Below are 22,376 nucleotides of genomic sequence, written 5' to 3'. Positions count from 1 at the left end.
CTTTGCCAGAGTGATTTGGACACTTGAGAAAACCCCACCTCACTCTTTATCGATTCTGAGCGTTATTATGGAAGGTTTTACATCTCACTGTGCTGAGACTTGCATTAATTACTTGTGGTAGGTCTCACAGCAGGCCCTGGGCCTCGTCTGCCACTCTACTCAGTAGTCCCCAGTATTTCAGTCTTCATATTCCACAGCAGGAGTCCGTGGCATGATGGGCCCCCAGGAAGCGCAGCACCTTGTGAGTGTTTTCTAAGGGCCCATGAGGAGAAAGTTGAGCTGTTAACTGACTGGCACTTCCCTCTGTTCTCTAGGGGACTCTTCCTCTGCTGCGCGGCTCTGAAAAAAGCAAGTGCTCCTCACACCTCACACTCCAACAACCGCCAAAATCACACAAGTGTGGCCTGTGACCTCCCTTAGGGATGCCTGCGGGCAATCCCCCCTCCGCCCCCCCTACACACACACTGTGGAGCTATTCCACGGTGACTTCATCTGCCTGTGACCTACTCGTTGAAAAACAGTTGCAAAAATGCCAAATGTGTGTGACCTTTTCTTTTCTCCTCAACAGAAGCCTGGAATGGTCCCCCCTCCACCAGGAGAGGAAAGCCAGACTGTCATTCTCCCACCTGGCTGGCAAAGCTACCTGTCTCCTCAGGGGCGGCGTTACTATGTCAACACGACCACCAATGGTGAGTCTTGCTCTGGGGAGCACCCTGTACCAGCCCCTGGGTTTCTGCCTCTTTGGAGAGGCAGGCTTTCTCCTCCCTCCTTCACTTTCTGGTTGTTAGACTTTTTCTTTACAAATCTACCTTAGAGGCTGCTTTCCGCACAGTGCTGGGTGGTGGGAGTCTGAGAGTGGATTGGGAAAGGTCATCCTTCCTGGGCATATTTGTTGAAACCAACCTTGCAGTGTGGAACTGTGTTCTTCAAATCGGGATTTCAGAAGGTTCTGTGGTCAACAGCTGTTTTAAATCAAGTGGAACAGGTTTAGCCACTGCATGATTTCTTGGACTTTTGAATGTGCTGATATAGAAGCTCCCAAACAGGCATTTCAAGTGTGGTTTCCTTAACTTCACCACATTTCTTTCTCTTCTCTGAATTATCTCACTGGCTGGAGTTTCTTGGCATGTTCTTTGGGGAATGCTGGGGGCTACTTATGGATTATTTATTCTAACAGATGTAGGACTGCACCTCTATGCCTCCAGTTGTTATGGACTTCTGAGTCTTCACAGTGACTCCAGGGCCCCAAGATGTAGACTCTAGGGTAAGCTGCAAGAAGGCTGGAAAAGGTTAATTAAAGGAGTAGTGACGGATTCCTATAATAAGGTGAGCGCAGAGTAGTGTTGTAGGCTGTCATCTTGGGCAGGGCAGAGCAAAACCAGCTAACAGCCCTGCCTCTCGACCTCCGTGATTCCCCAAGGCAATTGCCACAAGAGAACAAAGGATAGAAATACAGGAAGTTGGATTTGGTAGAAATCATAGATGTGTGTGCCAAGGCAGAACCTGACATCTTACCCAGATCTACCTGTTGGCTCAGTCTGGGCTTCTCACTTCCCTTGTCTGTGCCCATCTGACTTATGGCCATCTTGCCCCATATGACGAGACCATTAATATGACTGCTGATTATGAACTTGCACTTGGAGGGGTCTTGGTGACAGGAGAGCCAGCTGCTATTTAGAAAGAACAACAGAGAAAGCAACTGACAGCTGCTACTCAGTTGGCTGGTTTGTTCACATCTCCTGGCAACCTGGCCTTCGTAGGCTCGAGGGGTGTGTTCCAGTTGAATAGGTAACTGGGGTTTCTAGGAAAAGGGAAGTAGGACTATTTCTGACCATTCTAATCTTAAGCTTCCTCAAAACAAACACATGAGCAATTTTGCACTTTTATCAGACTTTGAAGTTTCAGAGGAAAGTGTTTATGTGCGGTTCCCCATCTGCAAAATGCAGAAATTGGACCATATGATCCTGAGGTCATCAAGAATTTGGATCTATGCCAGGGGGTAAAATTGCGTGGCTTTCTAAAATCAGGAGAGGGAGAGGGAGAGGGAGAGGGGAGAGTGGGGAGAGGAGGGGAGAGGCGGGGAGAGGAGGGGAGAGGAGGGGAGAGAGGGAGAGGAGGGGACAGGGAAGAGGGAGAGGGTGTGTGTTTTAAGTTAGAGAATAGTATATTTAAAAATGTAAAAAAAATAGTAAAAAAATAGTAAAAAATTTCAGTGAGTGCAAAAGTGTTTAAAATAAAAGTAAAAATTCCTGGTTCCATTCTCTAGAGCTGTTTATCATGCATATTATTCCAGATATTTGTATGCTCTCACCTTCTAAACATACGTATGGTTATTCTTTCTAATAAATTGGAGAATACTGCCCATGTTGTTCTATAAATTGCTTTGGCAGTGTATTATGGGCATCTTTCTATACTTATACATTTCAGTCTCACTCATTTTTAAAAAAATAGTTGTGTAGTAGTCCACTGCTAGTATATGCTATCATTAGTTTAACTAACCCCTCTTTATTAAGGGGATATTTTAGTCTCATTTTACATTAACAGACAGTGTCTGGCAGCTTTTTTTTGAGGGTCAGATTTTAGCATATGCTACTGAGTCAGGGCTTTTTGTGGGTCCTGGGATATAGTGATCCCAGGAGACTCTAGGCCAGGCATTCATCAAACTTTTCCTGTAAAGGGGCAGATAGTAAATCTTTTAGAGTTTGGGGTGTATATAGTCTCTGTCACAGCTACTCAGCTCTACCACTGTCATATGAAAACAGCCATAAAACCAGTGGATGTAGCTATGTTCCAATAAAACTTTATTTACGGACAATGAAATGTGAATTTCAAATAATTTTTGCATGTCATGAAATAGTCTTCTTTTTAACCATTTGAAAATAAAAAAGATGCTCTCAGTTCAGAAATTCATGGGCCGTATGATAACAGGGTGGCCTGGGGTTGGCCCACAGGCCATATTGGCTGCCGGCCCCCGCTCTAGTCTCTCTGTCATCTGCAGTTGGACTGGCCCTACTAAGCCATTCCCTCCTCTGATATGTTCGTGGTAATCCTGGCTCCTTATTCGTACATTCTAAACACATGCCAATTTTATTTGTTTGTGGTTTAATTCATTCTTTATCTGTTTGATTGAATCATTCATTTAACAATACTTTAGTGGGCCTCAAATATGCTCCAGGCAGAGTGTTGGATGCTGGGGATGTAATAATACAGAAGCAGCAGCCCGTGGCCTCAAAGTGCTTCTTCTTATAGAGGAAACAGATTCTAAGTGAATATATATTTGATTATAATCCTGAGCAGGGCTGTGAAGGAAAAGCCCAGGGTGTTTAGAGAGCATGTTCAGGTGAGACCCTGGAAGGTCAAGGGAGGCTTCCTGGAGGAGGAGGTACCCTTCAGCTCAGATGGGAAGGGATGAAGAAGGGGTTGCCAATGAGAAATTCCTCCCTGATAATAAAGAATTAGTCATGTTTGGGGGAATAGTGCAGCCCCTGAACATCGTGGTAAGTACTTCCCCTTAGTCTAAGGGAATGGGAAGCCTGACTGTCTTTCTGGTTCTTCTCTGGAATCCTTTCCTAGACTGGTTTTGTTTGGCTAATGGGCTGCTTTATAAAATTTTGAACCTAACTGCCTTTCTGCAGGAAAAGTATCAGAATAGCCATTCGCTCTTCTCACACCTGCATTTATCTGATCGCCTGGATCCTGGAGCCATTTGAGTTTGTCTTCTACAGCTGGGCCTGCTGCGTCCACCTTTCTGCCCCAACTCCTGAGTCTCTCCCACCTGTGACTTAGCTCAGAGCCATGCACCACTGCCCAGGAAGCAGATGCCACCAGTGCCCTGCTATAAGCCACCATGAGCCATTCCTCTTCTTGTCTGTCCACCTTTTTTTCAAATAGTACTAATATCCCGTAATCCCTAATCACTTCTTTTGCAGAGGGCGCTTGGGCACAAGAGGAATTCTGTCCTCATTTTTATACCACATACAAATATAACTAGCTTAAAGTCCAATTTACATTTGTATTACCTTGCTCTGTATAATCTGCTTATTTTCCAATCCACTTAGGGAACTTATAGAATTTATAAGGGATTGTCACAGTGCTTAGCTGGGCTCTGGAGATACAAGATCCAGTAAGAGGCTATCTTGGCCTTCAAAGACTGCAGTTCTAATGGAATCAGAGAAACATAGGAACTAATAAGCATTGTGGGTGTTAGCATGGAACTCTGCGAGGCTCAAGGAAGGGATCTGTCAACTTTATCTGGGTATCAAACAAGTTTTCAAGGAGGGGCCCTTGACTCGGGAATTCCACACTGGGGTCACTGCATGAGCAAAGGCAAGGCGGCAAGGAAAAGCTGATGTATTTGGCAAGAAACAAAGATGTGAGAGAGGAGGTTTGGGGTCTGACCCAAATAAGACCTCCCGAGGCACTTTGAGGAATTGGGACTTTGCCCTGTGGGTAGTGGGAAGCTATGGTAGGGTTCAGAGCGGTGGCATGACATGATCAGAATACTGTGGCAGCAGGGTGAAAGGTTTAAAGACAGCAAACATGGAGCATGGCAGACTAAATGAGAAGAGAAGTAATGAGGTCAACTCCACGTCTGTAGCTGCGTCTGTAGCTGTGGCTGGAGAGGAGGAGGTAGAATCTGTCAGACAGGATGTGGCAGGTCAGGGAAAGAAGATTGCTCAGCTTCCTCTGAGTTTTTTGCCTTGTGTGCCAGAGCCATGTAGCGAGGATAGGGAACATGAGGGAGGAACAGATTTGGAAGAAAGATGATGAATCCATGTTGAGTGTATGGTTCTTCGGGGGGCATTCAGGGAGAGATGCCTAACATATATTTGGATGGATGGGTCTGTGACTCAGGGGACATCTGGGCTAGACATGGAAATCTGAGGAGCTGCATGAGTACATGGCTTGGCAAGCAGAGAGAAGAATGGATTTCACCCCCACGTGCCCAAACAAGGTTGGTCACTGCACTGACCAACCTGCACAACCACAGATGTTCACCCATAATTTACATTTTATTATCAGAGAAATGAAGTCATTAGCATGCAGAAGAACACCAAGGGCAAGCATCCTGGAGAGAGCCCTGCAGAATGGCCTTTAAGGGAAGGGCAAAGGAGACTTTGAAAGAATTGTCAGAGATATGAGGAATCCCAGAGAGGGCAATGTTATGAAAGGTGAGGGAGAAAAGATTGTCAGAAAGGAGCAGTCACAGACATACTGAAATGAAGACCAGATTTATGGTAGGAGTGATAATTTAAATCATCGTGGAAAGCACAAATTATTTAATAAATAACATTGATCCAAATGGCTGACAGGAAGTTTCAGTGGATAAGTTAATGTAATAATGTTTTCATATAAACTCAGTAAGCAGAGCCTGAGACAAGGATTAAATGTTAACACCTTATTTTTGAAGTATAAGCCCAGAGTAGTGATAGTGGGTGAGAGAGGGAAGGGAGACAAAGGAAGATGCCATGTGTACTGGCTAGTCTTGACAGGGAACTGCAAAGAGACTCAGTGGGTCACTTAGCAGGTGTGCTCACTTCTCTGAAAGGGTTGCAAAGAAGAACCATACCTTTGAGTAGTCCATGAGAAAGCAGAGGTGTTTTATCTGCTTAACTCCCTCTCATCTCATCTCCCATTTCCCACTGGCCAAACTTCTGTTCTTGGAGAGCTGCTTCCTTACATTTTGGGTTGTGTCTTCTGACCCCTAGAGTCCCCTCAGAAAGGCTGATTCCACCCCCACATAGTTGTGCTTCATCCAAGGCCACAGTGATGGTCAGGGGAGTACTGGTGAGGTAGCAACTAAAACAGGAGGAGGCAGTTGATGGGAATGTGAGGAAGAGCCCAATGTCTGTGTCCCAATGCGGACTCCCATAGAATTGAGTGCAGTGCTGTACATCTCTCTCCAATGTCAGACCTTGACTTGATTGTTCAGAGTTTCAGAGTTTCAATGACTTTTATTCATCCTGTGGGGAACCTTCAAAATCATCTAACATAGGAGTTGACAGAGTACAGCTCATGGGCCAAATTCAGCTAGTAGCCTATTTTTATAAATAAGTTTTGTTTGGAACACACTGTGTTCTTTTATTTACATATAATCTAAGGTTGCTTTTGTACAATGTTGGCAGAGTTGAGTAGAGACAATGTGGCTCACAAAACCAAAAATATTTACTATCTGGCTTTTAAAAGGAAAAGTTTGATGATCTCTGGTCTAACAAATAGAACCATTCATTTTACACTTTGGGAGACAGAGCACCCCATGTAGTAAAGAAACTTAAAGCCACGTGGCTATTCAGATCCCAGGATATGCGTGGGTCCCCAGTCTTTTAATCTTTAATTTTTTGCCTCAGTATTCAGGGCATGGGGATGGAGGTAGGGGTGACTTAATTTGCAATGAGGATAACTGAGTTCATAGATTAGTAGGAAAAAAAGATCTGAAATAGCATTTATTTTTAAGGGAAACATAACTATTTTGTTAGAGCATCAGCTGAAACCCAGGAGAACTGAGAACTGTTTTTAAGCTCCTTTGACAAAGAATCCATATGTGTAAATGTTTTATTATATTATGTTTGCGAGAGAAACTTGGAGGACAAAACCAGGATTTGAGCTTTTGGATTTATTTGCCAAATGGTTGTTTTCTTGATTTCTTGTTTTAATTTTTCTTTAAATGAGTAGATTCCCATTTAACTTTATTACACTAGGAGCCAAAGTGAGTTTCTGGATACGTTTTCCAGTAGAACACTTTTAAAAGCATGCTTTCAGCTTTTCTTTGTTACAAATAATTGGATACTTCTCTAACTCCCCAGATAGAACAGCCCTGATAATTCCCTGTTAATAAAAGTTGCCCTGGGAAACTTCTACACCCAAAAATGTCGATTTATTTTTTTCTGTCCATGTTGAATAAATGTGAGACTAAAAAGATGCTTTCATTTGGCACATTTGGTTGATTGAATTTGTGTGTGTGTATTATTGACGTGTGTGTGTGTGTGTGTGTGTGTGGTGTATTATTAATGCAGCTGGGCGTCTGCAGTAACGTTTTCCTGTACTTATTTTGTCTTTACTTTTTTTCTTTATGGATTCTTAGCGAAAAGTTTAAACCTTAAAACTTACTATTAATCTGCTTTTGTGTGGGTTTTGTGTTTTCTTCCAGAGAATCCACTTTAATTTATAGTGTTAAGTTGATACTTAAGTGTACAACACATCCCCCATTTCTCACCAGTTTTTAAGACTGGTAATCTCTTGGAATTTTCGCAGATGCCAAGTGGGTTAGAGAGTCCTTCACACTGCCAGTAAGTTGAAGACTCATAAAAGTCAAAAAGACAAAGGAGACAAAAAGGATTTTATTGTTTGCTGTATTCTAGGAAGTTGAATTACTTTGAAAAAGACTGCTTTTGGTAAACAATTTAAGAACTTTCCTCATTGGCTGTTGGGTGGAGTCACTGATTAGCAGCAAACGTTTCAGATATGGAAGTAAAATAAAAAGAATGTTGAATGTGACCCAACAACTCCATTCCTAGATAGATATATACCCAAGAGAACTGAAAACACATGTCCACCCAAAAACCTGTATACAAATATTCACAGCAGCATTATTCATAATGGCCAGAAAAAACCATCCATCAACTGATGAATGGACAACCAAATATGGTATATCCCTACAATGAGATATTATTCAACCATAAAAAGGAATGAAGTACTAATGGATACGTGCTACAACATGAATGAACCTTGAAGAACATCACACTGATTGAAAGAAGCCAGACATAAGAAGCCACATATTGTATGATTTCATTTATATGAAATGCCTACAATAGACAGATCCATAGATACAGAAAGTCAATAGTGGTTTCCAGGGACTGGGGAAGGGGTGAATGGAAGTGATTACTAATAGGAAGAAGGTTTCTTTTTGACGTAATGAAAATGTTCTAAAATTAGATAGTGGTGATAGTTGCATGAGTCTGTGAAATATACTAAAACCCACTGTGTTGTATGCTTTTGGAGAGTGGTTTTTATGGTATATGAATTATATCACAATAAAATTATCAATAAAAACAGGCATGTTGGGGACTTTGGCAAGTTGGTGACTTTTTTGGTGTCATTCAAAACAGTTCCTCAGATCAGGGTACCCCAAACCCCGGGCCGCAGACCGATACCTATCCATGAGTTAGGAATCTGGGCCGCACAGTAGAAAGTGAGTGGCAGGCTAGTGAGCAAACTTTACCTGTATATGAAGCCACTCCCTAGCGCTAGCATCACCACCTCAGCTCCACCTCAGATCATCAGGCATTAGATTCTCATAGGAGCACTGGTCCCTGGTGCCCAAAAGATTGAGGACCACTGCCTTAGATGCCTTGCTTGGGGATTCCTTCGGCCTGGTTCCTAAACTTTTGTGGACATCAGAAGCACCTAGGGCATTTGTTTAAAAATACCAATACATGGATCCCACTGCAGACCTACTGAATAGGAATGTGTTATTTAAAAAGAATAAAAATTTCTGCTTTATATTTTGAAGTGTTTTTTAATAGTCACTACCTGTTTCTAACTTGGCAAGGAGACTTATTAACAAGATTGATGAACATATAGTTAATGTATCAAATATTATAAAGTCGAAGAGTAAATTTAAACCCACGTTTCTCTTATTGAAATGCAATGAGAAAATACAATTTTCTTCAAACAAGTAAACACTACAGTCTCAAGGTTAAAGGTTATATAACTATTGTAGTTAAAGTAGAATCTCATGAAAGAGCTACTTAAAGACAAATAACTTGATTTTACAGTGACAAGATATAGAATAAGTATAAAACTGCCAAGAAAAGTACTTCACCCAGCTTATACTTATATTCCTCATTGGCTGTTGGGTGGAGTCACTGATTAGCAATAACTCAATTTTTTTTAAATCTCAGGAGTTTTTGCTATTTTAAAAACACCTATGGACCCTGGTTTCAACTTCGTTTCTAACTAAGGTTCAGTCAGAGAATTTGGGGCTTATACTGTTTTCATTTCTCTATTCTGCATAGCACTCAGACATCTGGACAAAATGGACATCATCCTTGTCTTCAAGCAACTCAGTCTAATGAAACAATTCAGGCTTTGGAAATGAGGAATTGTTGTAAAGTTTCTTCTTTCATGTTTCTCCTCTCTGGAGATTTTTACTTTGTTTTGGTCAAGAAGTATGTGCCGGCTTATAGTCACTGTCCTCTCACCATTCATCACCTTGCAGAGCCCAGTGGCTTGCTGGATTCCAGTGGGATCTGATGGTATTGAATAACTAATTCTTATCACAGTGGCTCAGATCTCTATAGTTATTAAATTGACCAATATTCATTAATTAAAAGCCAAAAAAAAAAAGTGTAAGTGACCATTGAATTGTATACCCATAAGAAATGATATTTACTTGGTTTGAACTATTCAAAAAAAGTACTTGTCTGTGATGACTAAATTTCTAGGGAAGTGGCATTATAGTGCCTCTGCGTGTAGTGTTAGGAGATGTGATGGTCAAGGCATAGTTCAGACCTCCAGATCCTGGTGAACTGTCCTTTGAAGATGCAGGTATAGTAGATGTCACAGACCAGTTTGTCTTGAGGCCTGAGGCCGTCCACAGAAGCTTTTTATTCTATGTACACAGTTCAGTTAGCTGCTAACATTGAAAAATTGGGAGGTTTATCATAAACGTCCAAATACTTGTCTTCTCTTGAAATATCATGAGATGTGGCCATGTTGCAGAAAAATCAGACTGGCGAGAAACCAAGCACCACTCGGAGAGTTGGAGAACTCAGGTTTATTATGCCAGTGGTCCCAGCAGAGCTGGTGCTGTGAAGATCTGGACACTAAGCACAGGGGTAACCTTGCTTTTATAGGGCTTATCCCCGCAGTTACAGTTGGCATGGGCCGATTGGTTAATTTGTCCTCAGGCAGTTACAGACCGCAGGAGTTGCTGTGGGTTATAGGCAGTCACAGAGCACGAGCTTTTCAGACAGGAACTCAGGCAATACATCTGTTATCTAGACAGAACAAGCAAAAGGGAGGATGAGTCTTTAGTTAATTTCGAGGTCACCCTGCCCTTCAGCCTATGCGGCAGACATATCTACAGAAGCAGAACAAATAGCTGATTATAAGGTTAGCCTTTCAGTGGAAAATTCTTCTTCAGCCTCTCTGGATCCACCTTCCTGCCTGAACGCAGCTGAGTGGAGTTGAGAAGGTTGCCACGGCCCCCGATTTTTCTCATACTCAGTCGGCTTCATGCATTTTACGTTTCTAGTTCTTGTGGGTATTGAGTTTGACCTGTATCCAAATAGATCCTCATGGATTTGTACCAAGTATTGCAGGGGAGAATTAGCATTAGATACAGAGTCTGGAAAATATATTTTATAAATGCACTTGGAAATTGGAGATTATGAAAGGGGACCAGGCAAGAGAATGAAGGATCTAGGGAAAAATGACTGGTCAATAGTTAATGAATCATCAACTTCAAGAGAAGGACTTTCAGACTCATCCCACACTCTGCCTTATACCTGGAACTTTGATGTGCGGGAAGCATTGCCTCTCTGGGCCTATGTGTGTGTGTTAGGGGTGGGCAAATGGGAGCATGTGATTACAGCAAGGAGATGGGGTCCACAAGAAAGAGCAGTCTGAACAGATATAATTAGTGTATCTGTTTAAAGGATTAGGTCCTATGGAGTCAGTGAAGATGCAACCATGCAACATGGAAATTATCTGTAGGTTATTCAGTGAGTGGGCAAGGACCATGTGAATTGATTATCAAGCAACAAGTGTTTGCTAAATGCCTTCTCTGTGCCCAGTTCTAATTATCCACTTGGATGGCTTCATGCAGGGGTGGTGTGGGCGAACACAATGGAAAAGCCTACATGTTTGCAAAGACTGAATGCTTCCTGAGGTGGAGAGATTGTTAAATGGGGCTTTCCTTATGAATTGTCAGTCAGTTTTCCTTCCTGCCTGATTAGACCTCTGAAGGTCTCTCCTGGCTCTCAAAATCTTTGAAACCCGGAGTCTCAACACCAACGTGCTCATCATCCCCCACTTTGGGAATGTGCCTTTCTTTATATGTAAAGCTGGTATGATTGCCTGATGATCAGATCTTTATTATTGAAGGAAGATCTTGGAATGGGGTAACAACTTTTTTTGTTATTTCAGTCCAAGTTGGATTCCAAACTAGGCAGTGCCAAGAGGTGTGGGAGGAGAACGGGGTGAGATGTAGTCATGCAAGAAGACCTGTGTTTACTGCATGCCACTCCCTGGTTGCCATGTGCTAGGCTGTTCACAGGGGCACGGAGACTTGACTCTGAAGGGTCCTGTCATCCTTGGACAGATGAAAACTGGGTCCTACACACAGTAGGTCCCCTGAACATTCCTGTTAAATAAAGCCTTTTCTCTCTTGCCAGCTGTGGGAACTGCCTAGCTGCACGCCCAAAGATACCCTCAGCCTGCGAAGAAACAGCTCCCATAATGAGTGAGAGTGGAGGAAGTTATTGAGTTGTCTGGCACAGGGATGGACTGTGGGGAAAATATGCCGGAAGGGGTTCTACCCCTCCACCCCAACCCCAGGCATTAACCCTTTACTAGCCATTGTGGGGACCTAGTGAGGGGTTCTGGTGATTGAGGCATCTTGGGCGGGAGATCAGGGGAAAGCAGTGTTGCAAGTAGTACGGAAATTTTTCATTATTTTCACAGGCGGTCTGACTACTCCCGTGCTCTGCCTGGATACCATATGAGACCAGCGCTAGAGTCGTTAGTGATTAGCTGTACTCTGGTCCCTGATGGTCGGTCTCCTTGCTGCCCTTCTGGGCTCTGCCACAGACCCAGGGCCTCTGCTGGTGAATCCCAGGACTCCTCTGTCTCTTATTTGTCTAGGCTTTCTTGCTCCCAGGTCAACTCCATGTGTTAGCAACAGCTCAACCTCCATCCCAGCCTCCCTGTGTCCCTAGCCAGCTCCAGTCTTTCATTTCTTGATATGGGTTGAACTGGTTCTTCTCCCAACAAAGATGTTGAAGTCCTAATCCCCAATACTTGTGAATGCGACCTTGGATATAGGGTCTTTGCAGACGATCGAGTTAAGATGAGGTTATACTGAAGTGCCGTGGGCCCTGATCCAACATGTGGGGTCCTTACAAAAAGGGGATTTTGAACACAGAGACAGACACAGGGAAAATGTGAAGACACAGGGAGAACACCTTCTATGAGCCATGGCATGGCTAAGGCTACCAGAAACTAGGAGGGAGGCCTGGAACAGATGCGCCCTCACGTTCTTCAGAAGGAACCAACCCTGCCAACCTTGACCTCAGACGTCTTGCCTCCAGAACTGAGATACAATACACTTCTGTTGTTTAAGTTACCCAGTTTGTGGTATTTTAGGCGCAGCCCCAGGAAACAGTACACTTTCCATGCGGCAGTCTAACGTGCCACTAGTGGTCTCTTTGGATACTACGGAGCCAGTTAAGTGGTATTGTGTCCTCCACGATGCCCTGGAGAGGCACAGTCTGTCACCTGCATCTCCGTAAGGGTCAGGTAGCACTAGCAGCAGGAAGGGTGGCCTGCTTTCCTGTTGCATTGTCAGTCTATCAGTAAATGTGGAGTAGATACAGGCTCTGACTTAAAATAGCTACCTGCGTCCCAGAATTCTGGTGATTCCTAGAGAACTAAGTACAGAAAGCTTTTATAGAAGCTTCAGAAGAGAGATACATAAAGCAGTTGACTTTCAGATACTTCTGATCCTTCTCTTGACTACTCTCGAGTATCCCAGAGAGGTCTTGACTGGAGGTCATGCCCACAGCTCTGCTCTTTCCTGGTTTAGTCAGTTCTTCCGTGCATCCCTAGCATCCAGAAGTCATGATTCCCCCCCAATCTCTAAAAAAGAGGATTGGGTTGGTTTGGAAAGCCCTCTCAAGCTCTGTATTTCCCCCGAGGGACAGACCCTAGTGGCCATGCAGACAAGGCCCAGCTCCCTGCCACGCATTCCCTCTGTCCCTCATTCTGTTGGCTGGGGTACCCTCTACTCCCATGATGCACTTTTGCATTTGAGTGCGGTATGTGGCGATGGGATTAGAGAGAACTTTTATTTTCTCTTTTGCTTTTCTGTGTTTTTCAACGTTTTCTCCCTGGACCTGTGTTACTTTTATAAGTAAGATAGAAATTTCTCTGAAATAGAGAGGACTGGAGCTGAGCTCTAATGCTCTTTCTTGCTTCCCCTTCCCCAGCATAACAACATTCCATCCTCCTCTGCTCCACTAAAGAAGTGGCCTTGTGTTCTGAGGTTTCTTCTGGAGGTGAGATGCACAAACCAGACTCTGAAAAGGACCTGGTCATTTTTATATGGTGTGAGGAGCATCCAAAAATGCTGGGCCACGTGATCTCTGCCACGGAAGGAGGAGTGTGCCCTCCCCTCCTCCTGCCTGCCACAGATAAAGACTTCACTTGCTTTCTGCCGCTGGTATATAAACATATGTGTTGATGAGGTGGGGACACTATAGAAAAGGGTACCAAGAGGACAGCAGGGCGAAGCCTTGGGAAACAGCTCAGAGGGCCAGGAGCACACAGTGCTTTTGGACACACATCCCCACCCAACTGACTCAACTCTTGTGCACCAAGAGGGAATTCTTATTACCAGGTGTGCAAATGCAAAGTCTTCTTAGCAAGTTTTGGAACCCGAGATGAAACCCTTAAGAGGATTCTACGGCAACCTGAGTATTTGTGGTCATGGTGAGTCTCTTCTTTGCTCTCGGAGCATCTGCCTTGTTAGGTTCAGTGTTTTTTTTGTGTTTTTCCTGGATCTCTTGGGCCAACTTAAATGTTCGCTGCAGTTTTCAGCAGCATTACCTGTTTGGAGGAAATGGCATAAACACTGTGTGCTTTCACATCAGGAGGAATTTGTGGGTTGTTTTCATTGTGTATCTTTAAAAAAAATGTAATGGCCCTACCTCCAACACCTGGAGGCAGGGCGAACTGTCTTAGAGAACTCTGCCCTTCCCTGTCTTCCTCTAGGCCCGTGATTCTCAAAGTGGAATTCCCGGCCAGCAGCATCAACATCTCCTGGAAACTTGTTAGAAACGCGGTTTCTCAGGCCCTCCCTCGACCTCCTGAAACTCTGGGACTGGGGCCCTGTGATCTCGTTTCATCAGCCCTCCAAGTGATGCCAATGTGCTCTGAAGTATAGGGAAGCACTACTTTCTACCCACCTTGAAGACTGCCCCTGCTTGTCACATTCCAGTGTTTTCCTACATTGATGAGGCTTTCATGGTTCTTTGCAGAGAGATTTTTATTAATCTGCAATTTCCCAAGGAATCTTATTTCATTTAACTCTAAAATGCTACCTATTACTTCCCCATTTTGTATGGTCTTCTCTATTCCGAGTGCCCTTTCTTGATGTTTGCGAATAGCTTATTTTACCCAGAATTTCTATACATATTTTGCGCTGTTGGTTCATGATAAGGACTTGTCCTGTGTGCCTGAAGGAGCTGCTGGGGCCCTTTGTAATTCAGGGCGGGATGGCCTTCCTCCACAGCTTGGAGGCGCCTTTGTGGCTGCACCTCAGAGAGATGATTACTTATTTCTCTTTCCCAAAATAACCTTAGCTCTTTCTGACAGTTTCTTCCGTCTTGTGAAAAGCAACACTTTTAGTGATTTCGAGCATTATTTCTAAATGTAAAGTCACACCTTTTACTGGAAAATCTTCTAAATGTGGATTAGGAATGCAGAGCGATTAAAGTCCATAAATGCCGAGTTTCTCAGGAAACAAATCAGAAAGGTGGCGTATGAGTGGAAAATACCACTTCCTGGGAAGAGAAGCTTCTGAATAGTGGAGTGGTGTGATTTTTTCCATGTAGAGATTGTGGAAGACCAATTTGGGGCATTAAGCCACAATTCAGCATGTTCATAGGAATAATCCAGATGTGGATCTGGTGGCCTCGGGGCTGGCACTGGCCATTTACAGGGCAGTGTGTTTTGGTGGATGTCCAAACTACATCCTGTTGGCAGGGGCCATCCTGATATAGGGATGGAAGCCCACTGAAACTAGCTATGGAAAAGAACATTTTAGAAGGATATGGGGCATCTCATAGCTGCCCTGGCTTCAAGACTAGAAAATTAGGTGCTGAGTTGATTGTCCTGTCTTTGGGACCTCGTGAGGTCTCATGCCCACTTCTTTCTCTGGGTTTGCTTCATACATTTTTTTTTTCTTTGCGGACTTTTATTCTTTAGCAGCCATTTAGCAGAAAATGGTCACTGATAGTGGAAGATGCAAGTCCTGTTCTATACAGTGCTCATTGGCCCCCGTAGCAGTGGCCAAGTGGGCACACCCCTGGTACGTGGGTCTGCACAGGAAGCGCTCTGGTGTTTGGACAGTTCTTAGGGAAGGGTCTTGATTATGTGTAGTAAATAGTTCTAATTTTTTATAATGCTTTATAATTCTGATTGTGATTTTTTTCAACTCTGTTTTTCTAGAGAGTTTGGACAATCTTTACTTTTCATGATTTCTGCTTTTTGAGGTCATACTTAAAAAAGGACCCTTGCTAACAAAAGAAGGTAATATTTTCTTCTAGCACTCTTGTGGACTTTTTTTTTTTCCTCACTCTTTAAAATCTTAATCCAGATGGAACATAATTTCAGAAAATCTGTGAGAAATGGATCTACCTTAATGTTTTTCAAATCGTTGTTCTATTGTTCCATAGCACTTACTGATGGATTGAGCCTTTCGCCATGGCCCTGAAAAGCCCCTCTTTACCATATGCTAAACCTGTCTGCTTGAGTCTGTTCCTTGTTTTACTTTTTCTGTCAATCTTTCTTTCTCTGTATGCCTACACCAACACGACACAGTTTTGTCTCTCTTTCATGGGAAGTTTTCATATACTTGGTAAAACATTCAGACCGGGTGCACTATAAAAATAGTTTTTATTTTGGTGTCATTTTTAAGAATTAACCAGCATCAAATGCTTGTGTAGTCTTTTAGGAATTGTCATTGTATATACATTTTACTGAGGCCCTTTTATAAATGCACCTGAGAACCTGTGTGCACTGGTCACGTAACAGTGTGTTTTGGGCATGCTGTACATTATCAGTACTCCCAGATGTTACTTTATTCACTGGAACAGCTGCACAGAATGCCATCCTGTCAACACAGCATAATCAGTCCCTTATTGGTGGGCATTCATGGCGTTTCTCCGGAGTTTTTTATAACATCTAATGAAAAATGCTCCAGAACATATCGTTATACTTACGTCATTGTGCCCCTAGAACTGTTGTTAGGTCAAGGGGGATGTGCATTTGGGCTTTTAAAAGCTGTCTCCACACTGCCTTTCAGAGGCATTCTTAGCCTGCTTTCCAGATTTTTGCTAACTAGGGATTATCAGTCTTGAAAAATGTTATATATCCAGTGTGTAAAAAAAAAAAAAAAAAAAAATAGTGTCTTGTTGTCATCTTAGTTTCTATTTCTCCAATTTTGAGTGAGAATGAGCATCTCTTCCTCTTTATTGGTCATTTGCAATGGTATTTCTGTGAACTACCCATGTCTGTTCTTTTGCTCTTTTTATATTACGCTACTTGCTCGATTAGTAATTCATGCCATGTGAAGGGAACTGGTGCTCCATCCACTCTCCCTGGCCCTTCTCTGTCTTTCCATCCATTTATGTCTTTTTATCTACACGCACGCGCACACACACACACACATACACTCTCTTCCCTCCTCTTCCCTCCCCCCCTGCCCTATCACACACACTCACTTTTTAAATTATCCACTGGCCATGTAACCGAACTTAGTTCTAATAGTTGCTTTGAGCCAAGTCTTCATTCATTCATCAAACACTTATTGACTGCCTACTGTATTCCATGACCAGGAGGCAAGCATTCGTTTATTTGACATAGTTGCTGCTCTCAGAGTACACCTAGTAGGAGGGATGGATTTGAAAGCAAGTGTTATAGTTGAGGTAGAAAGAGGCCATCATGCTCTCCCAGTCAGTCTGTCAGCTTCCTGAGGGCAGGGTTCATGCTGTGAGCTCTCAGAGCCCCTCCCCAGACCTGGCGCCTGTTCATAGTTAGTGCTCAGAAAGTCTAAATGATGTTGATGGGGAGCACCCAGGACCATGAGGTCACCTGGACTCTCCCCATGTCCCCGCCGGGATGAGAATATCCTGTTGGTCCTGATCTGCCAGCTCTGTCTATGCCAAGCACCTGGGAACAGGATTGCATAAAACTCATCTTTCTTGTCCTAACTCTGGACTTTGTGCAAAGTCAGAGCCTTAAGATAAGGCTCTGTGAAGGAGGCGAGGTCCTGCTGGAGTACCTCGTCCTCCTCCCTGTCAGTCTGCCTGCCTCCTTATGCCCACTGCTCTCTAGAACCTCACCTGATACCTTTACCTTCTCTGCTTCTTTCAGTACAGTGCTAACTCCTATCTTCTTAATCCTCCCCAATTCTAGGAAAGACTCTAAGGACTCAGTTATGCTAAAGTATTTATGGCAATCTACTCTAACTCCTAAGTCTCCCCCAGGAACTAAAACAGATAACAAAGCCTCACGTCAGAGCTGGGGCTCCCTGGGGGCAGATGTTGTGAACCTGATATTTATGGAAGGTTAGGGTGGAAAAGATGGGCATTTTGGGGTTACACACATCTTGCTTCTCACCTTGCCTGAGCCTAAGTCTGACCCATGCCCTGGGATTTTTGTCTCGTCTGGGTCCCTACTGGTCTGTGGCTGGTTCCTGTGCTCTTGTTACTAGTGACTCTACCAGTGTGGCCCACATCTGGTTAGTCGCTGAGACTGCTTTGTTAAAATGCTGACTTCTAGGTTCCACCCAAGACCTACTAAACCAGAATCTTCAGGTGTAAGATCTGGGAATCTGTATTTTTAACAAGTGGCCCCAATGATCCTGATAAATAACTACATTTATGAAACAAGACTGGAGCTCTGCCAGATACCTGTGCTTAGGTTCTGGATCCTGAGTGGTCCAGTCTTTGGTTTTGATAGTTTCCTTCTCAGCACTAATCTACAATTTTTTTAACCCCAGGACAGGGGTCATATCTGTGAACTGACATTTGGCTGCCAACATCTATTGTCTCAATGACAAGAAATCCTTTTCCTACGTTGCGGTCAGCCCTCATTAACCCTCGACCCACGTTCAGGGATTCCCAGTGTGTTTGCCCAGGTCTGCACTCTGTAAGGAGGTTGGTACATCAGGGATCCTAAAGGGATGAAGGACAGGCTTGGAGAGTTCCAGGCAGAGAACCCCTCCTCTCACTAGAATCCCCCTACTGCTCCTGGCCCTGCTCTTCTCAGACCCTTTATAAGGTCTGGAGCCAGTTCCAGAGCTTGGTTCAGGCCAATGTCAAAGGGCCAGGGTATCATCAGCCTCTGTATCATCTGTGAAATGGGTGTACGGGCCCCTGCGCAACCTAGATCACAGGGTTGCATAAGGATACTCTTTGAGTTGCTATGAAGTGGGAAGTTATGGACCACCGATAGTGATGTTTCTCTGGTTAACTAAGGGACACCCCTACAGCTCAGAAATGCTAAGAAGCATTCTAGCATCCTCTTCCCCACTGGTGCCATAGACGGAGCCCTTCCCTCCTTTTCTCTTCGGGAGATGTGCTCTGTGAAAGGAGGAATGAAAAGGAGGAATGAGGTGGGGGGTGTGGAAGTTGGGAAGCAGAAGGAAGGAAGGAAGGAATGGAGTTTTGTTTTATCATTCTTATTGTTGTTTAATGTGTTCTGAGGGCTTACTGTATGTCAGAGACTGCTGGAAGCTGTGCTTCATTAGCTCTTGATCCCAGCACCATGAGGCCTCTGTATGTTATCCCCACTTTACAGTGAGGCAACTGAGGCTGAGAACCACAGCTGTTCATTTATAAGGGGTGGACCTGAGAGTCAAACATCTACTGCGTGACACCAGCACCTGAACTCTTAGTAAGAACTTTAGGCTGCCTCCGAATATTTGAGGGGTGTTTTAAACACCAGGGCCAGGTCTCCATTCCACTTCTTTCCTCTCTTGTGACAGCAAAATCCTGGTGTCCTTATCTCTCCTTTTCCCTAGAGCACGAGAAATCTCATTGCTTAGGGGAGTGCCTCCGGGACTGGCAGGGCTGTATCACTGTATGCTGGAAATTGGGGAGTGTTATCTACCGACTTCCCACCCCTTCTCCTCCTACTCAGGCTTGACTCCTGCCATGCATTTCTCACTGGAGACCTCAAGTCTCCAAGGCTTGGGGTCTGTGTTTGCTGAAACTTGGGGCCCAGTGGCCAAGGTGAAGTCTTTTCTAGCTGCCAGAGATGAGAGGTCTCTCAGCAACCATCCTGCTGGTGATCAGATGTGGGCAGTCCTGCAGAGCACAGTTCTTCGTTGGCAGGGCCCGCAGGCAGGGGTTTGCGAGGAGCCTTTGTGTCTTTCCATTTGCTGAGAGTTCACCTGCTCGGATCCTCCTTCCAGAGGGATCTGAGCTGTGTGTGAACAGGGTCGGGAGCAATTATGGAAGCCCCCGTGGAAGATGAATCTGGATGAAGCTTCTCGAACAAGAATCTCTTTAGTCGAGCTGTTTGTTCTTCCTCGTGTCACTAGATCATTCAGGAATCATCAGATCTGAAACCAGCATGGAGGAGTATGGCTCCAGAGCTGGGGGTGGGAGATTGTTGCCTGTGCAACCCCTTCCTTGACCCTGTCTGAGTGAGACACCCCCAGATCTCACAGCATCTCAACTCTTCGTGGAGGTGGTGCTGTCCATTCCATCTGCAGAGTTGTGAAGGCACCTGGATGGCTCCTGTCCTGCTCATGGCACTTTCTCTAGCTCCCGCTGTTCCTTCTGAAGGGGCTTTGGGAAGAGCCCAAGCTTGTCCGACCTCTGGAGGAGTGACAGACTGGATGGGAAGAGGCATCCTTCACAAATGACACATATAGGATGCCAGAAATAAAAGCCAGCATCTTTACCATGATCTTTAAGACCCTAGAGCATTGATTCTCAAACCTAGATGTGCACCACAATCATCTGGAGGGCTGGTTAGAACTTCACAGGGTCCACCCTTAGGGTTACTGACTCAGGAACTCAGGAAGGGCTGAGAACTAATATTTCCAAGTTCCCAGGTGACGCTGATGCTGCTGGTCTCAGGATCCCACTGTGAGAACCACTGCCCTGGATGATTCAGTCTGGCCCTGTTACCTCTGACGACCTCTTCTTCTGCTTCTGCCTACAGCCTCTTCAGCCATGCCGTCTTCCTTGCTGTCCTTTGAAAAATGACAGACCAGTGCCTGCCTCAGAGCCGTTTTATTTTCTGTTCCCTCAGCCTGGAATTCTTCTCCCTCAGATAGTGCATGGCTTGCTCCTTCACTTGCGCAGTAGCCAGCTTCCAAGATGGCCTCCACTGCACCCACCTGCTGTTGCATATGTCCTTGTGAGTCCCTCTTACCGCCTGTCAGGATTGGTCTGTATGACCAGTAGACTCTGGCAGTGGTGATGGAGCATCCCTTCTGAGGCCAGCATCCATGTGAGTGAGCCATCTTGAAAGTGGCTCCTTCAGCCCGGTCAAGCCCTCAGATGATGCAACAGATGATGATATACTGACTGCAGCCTCATGGGAAGCCTGAACCAGAACCACCCAGCTCAGCCGCTCCCACATCCTGACTCACTAAGTCCATGTGACATAGATGCTTGTTGATTTAAGCTGCTAAGTTTGGGGTAATTTGTGATGCAGCAATAGATAATAATAAATGTGCCTTTCTCAGTGAAGCCTTCCTTACTCACCTGACCAAAATTATATTCCTTTCTAATAATACTTTTTACCCCCTTCCCTGCTTTATTCTCTTTAGTGCATACCACCATCTAATCTATTTTGCTTATTTATTACCTGTCTCCTGGCATGACTTTCTCCCTCCACCTCCATTAGAAAAACTTTAAATTTTCATTCGTCAAGAATTTTCTATATCGATATTCAAAAATAGAATAGCATCATGACTATTGTAAGGTAAGCTGAAGGAGGAAGATGGAGTTTAACCTGTCAGAGTCTCCGCAGTGTCCCCAGTGCCCAGAACAGTGCTAGACACAGAGTAGACCCTCAAATATAATAAGTAAAGATATGTCAATATGTAAAATGATATGTTAATAATATAATCAAGAATATAATTTTGTTATCTTAAATACCATTATATTTAGATTGTAAATACATAGATTATAAATACAGCATGACCAGTGGTGTTTATGATAAATGTTAATATAATAATATTAATTTTCAGGGTAGTTCTCAAATAGACAGTGGTATATAGATTAAAACAGCACAATTTGGCTGCAGCTCCCAGAAGCCCAGCACAGAGCTCAGAGGTATTGGTGTGGCCAGCACGTGGTGGTCTTTGCTGTTGGACTGAGTCCCAGCTCTGCTTATTCTTACCAAGGTTTCAGTTTCTTCCATTGAATAATAGAAATGACAGCACCCATTTCGTAGGTATTTTGTGACCACTGAGGGAGACTTGGGGGAACTTGGGGTGGGCAAGGCACAAATGGATGTTCAGAGTGTAGTGGTTTCTCTTCTGCCGAGAGCCCATGGTTGGAGATCAAATTTCATTTAATTTTAAGAAAGGGTCGGGGAAATGTCCTATAGCCAGAGACACGTAACAGGGAGGTGATTGCAAAACCAGGGGCCGAGGAAAGACTGGTGCATCAGAGGAGACCAGAGCCCCTTCTGCTGAGTGTTCCAAAGGAGAGCTTAGTGGGACCTCCAGACACTGACCGGCTCCCATGTCTTGCTGCCCAACTCCCAGACCCTGGCAAGGGGGTCTCCTGTCATTCTCCTGGGACTCACCTTCCTGGTTGGGGTAGAGGACATGGCCAAGCAGAGCAGGGTGGCAGTCCAGCTTCCAAATGAAGGACAATGGCTGGAGAAAGGGGCAGCAGGGCTGCCATCTATTTGTCTAGGAAAACCTGAGTGGAGTCTAGCAGACCCTCCTAGTGAAGAAAACAGGGGACAGGAGAGACTCCACAATTGGGGCCAGCATCAAACGAGGGAAAAGGAGAAACAGATGAGTGGAGCACAGAGTTAGAAGCATGAAGGGTGAGTATAAAGAGAGGCAATGAAGAGGGGACTTCAGGAATCTCAGATTCTGGCCAGGACAGGAAAGCCCAGTTCCCTCTGGATTGGTACTTGTGGTTATTTTAGCTGATAGCCACTGGGGGCAGCAGAGAGCCTCCACACAGTCAAGGAAATGGACCAATCAGGAGCAGGAATCCACTGGTGGGTGGGTGGTGGTGATTAGGGAAGTGTGAGATGGAGCCAAGATTTACAGGTGGGCCCTAGAGAAATCAGCATGACCAGTGGCCTAGGTCCAAGGGCTCCTTTTGGCTTTCCCACTGGAAGCCAGTATCTCTAGTCCAAGCAGGATGCAGTCTTAAGGGGAAATGAAG

At 44.5% G+C, this 22,376-nt stretch overlaps 1 protein-coding gene across 3 annotated transcripts in view; it reads left to right on the top strand.

The window, feature by feature from the left end:
* Positions 1-22,376, top strand: part of GAS7 (growth arrest specific 7) — a 204,732-nt gene that overhangs the window by 117,912 nt on the left and 64,444 nt on the right. For all 3 annotated transcript variants that reach the window (XM_039847350.1, XM_039847349.1, XM_039847351.1), the window contains exon 2: positions 569-689. In XM_039847350.1, the coding sequence (XP_039703284.1) occupies positions 569-689 (121 nt within the window). The remainder of the gene's footprint in view (positions 1-568; positions 690-22,376) is intronic.

Source organism: Pteropus medius, unplaced genomic scaffold (assembly GCF_902729225.1).
Source record: "Pteropus medius unplaced genomic scaffold, Ma_sr-lr_union100, whole genome shotgun sequence".
Classification (NCBI taxonomy): Eukaryota; Metazoa; Chordata; class Mammalia; order Chiroptera; family Pteropodidae; genus Pteropus; species Pteropus medius.
Note: the sequence above shows the minus strand (reverse complement) of the source record. Positions and strands in the feature narration are given on the sequence as shown.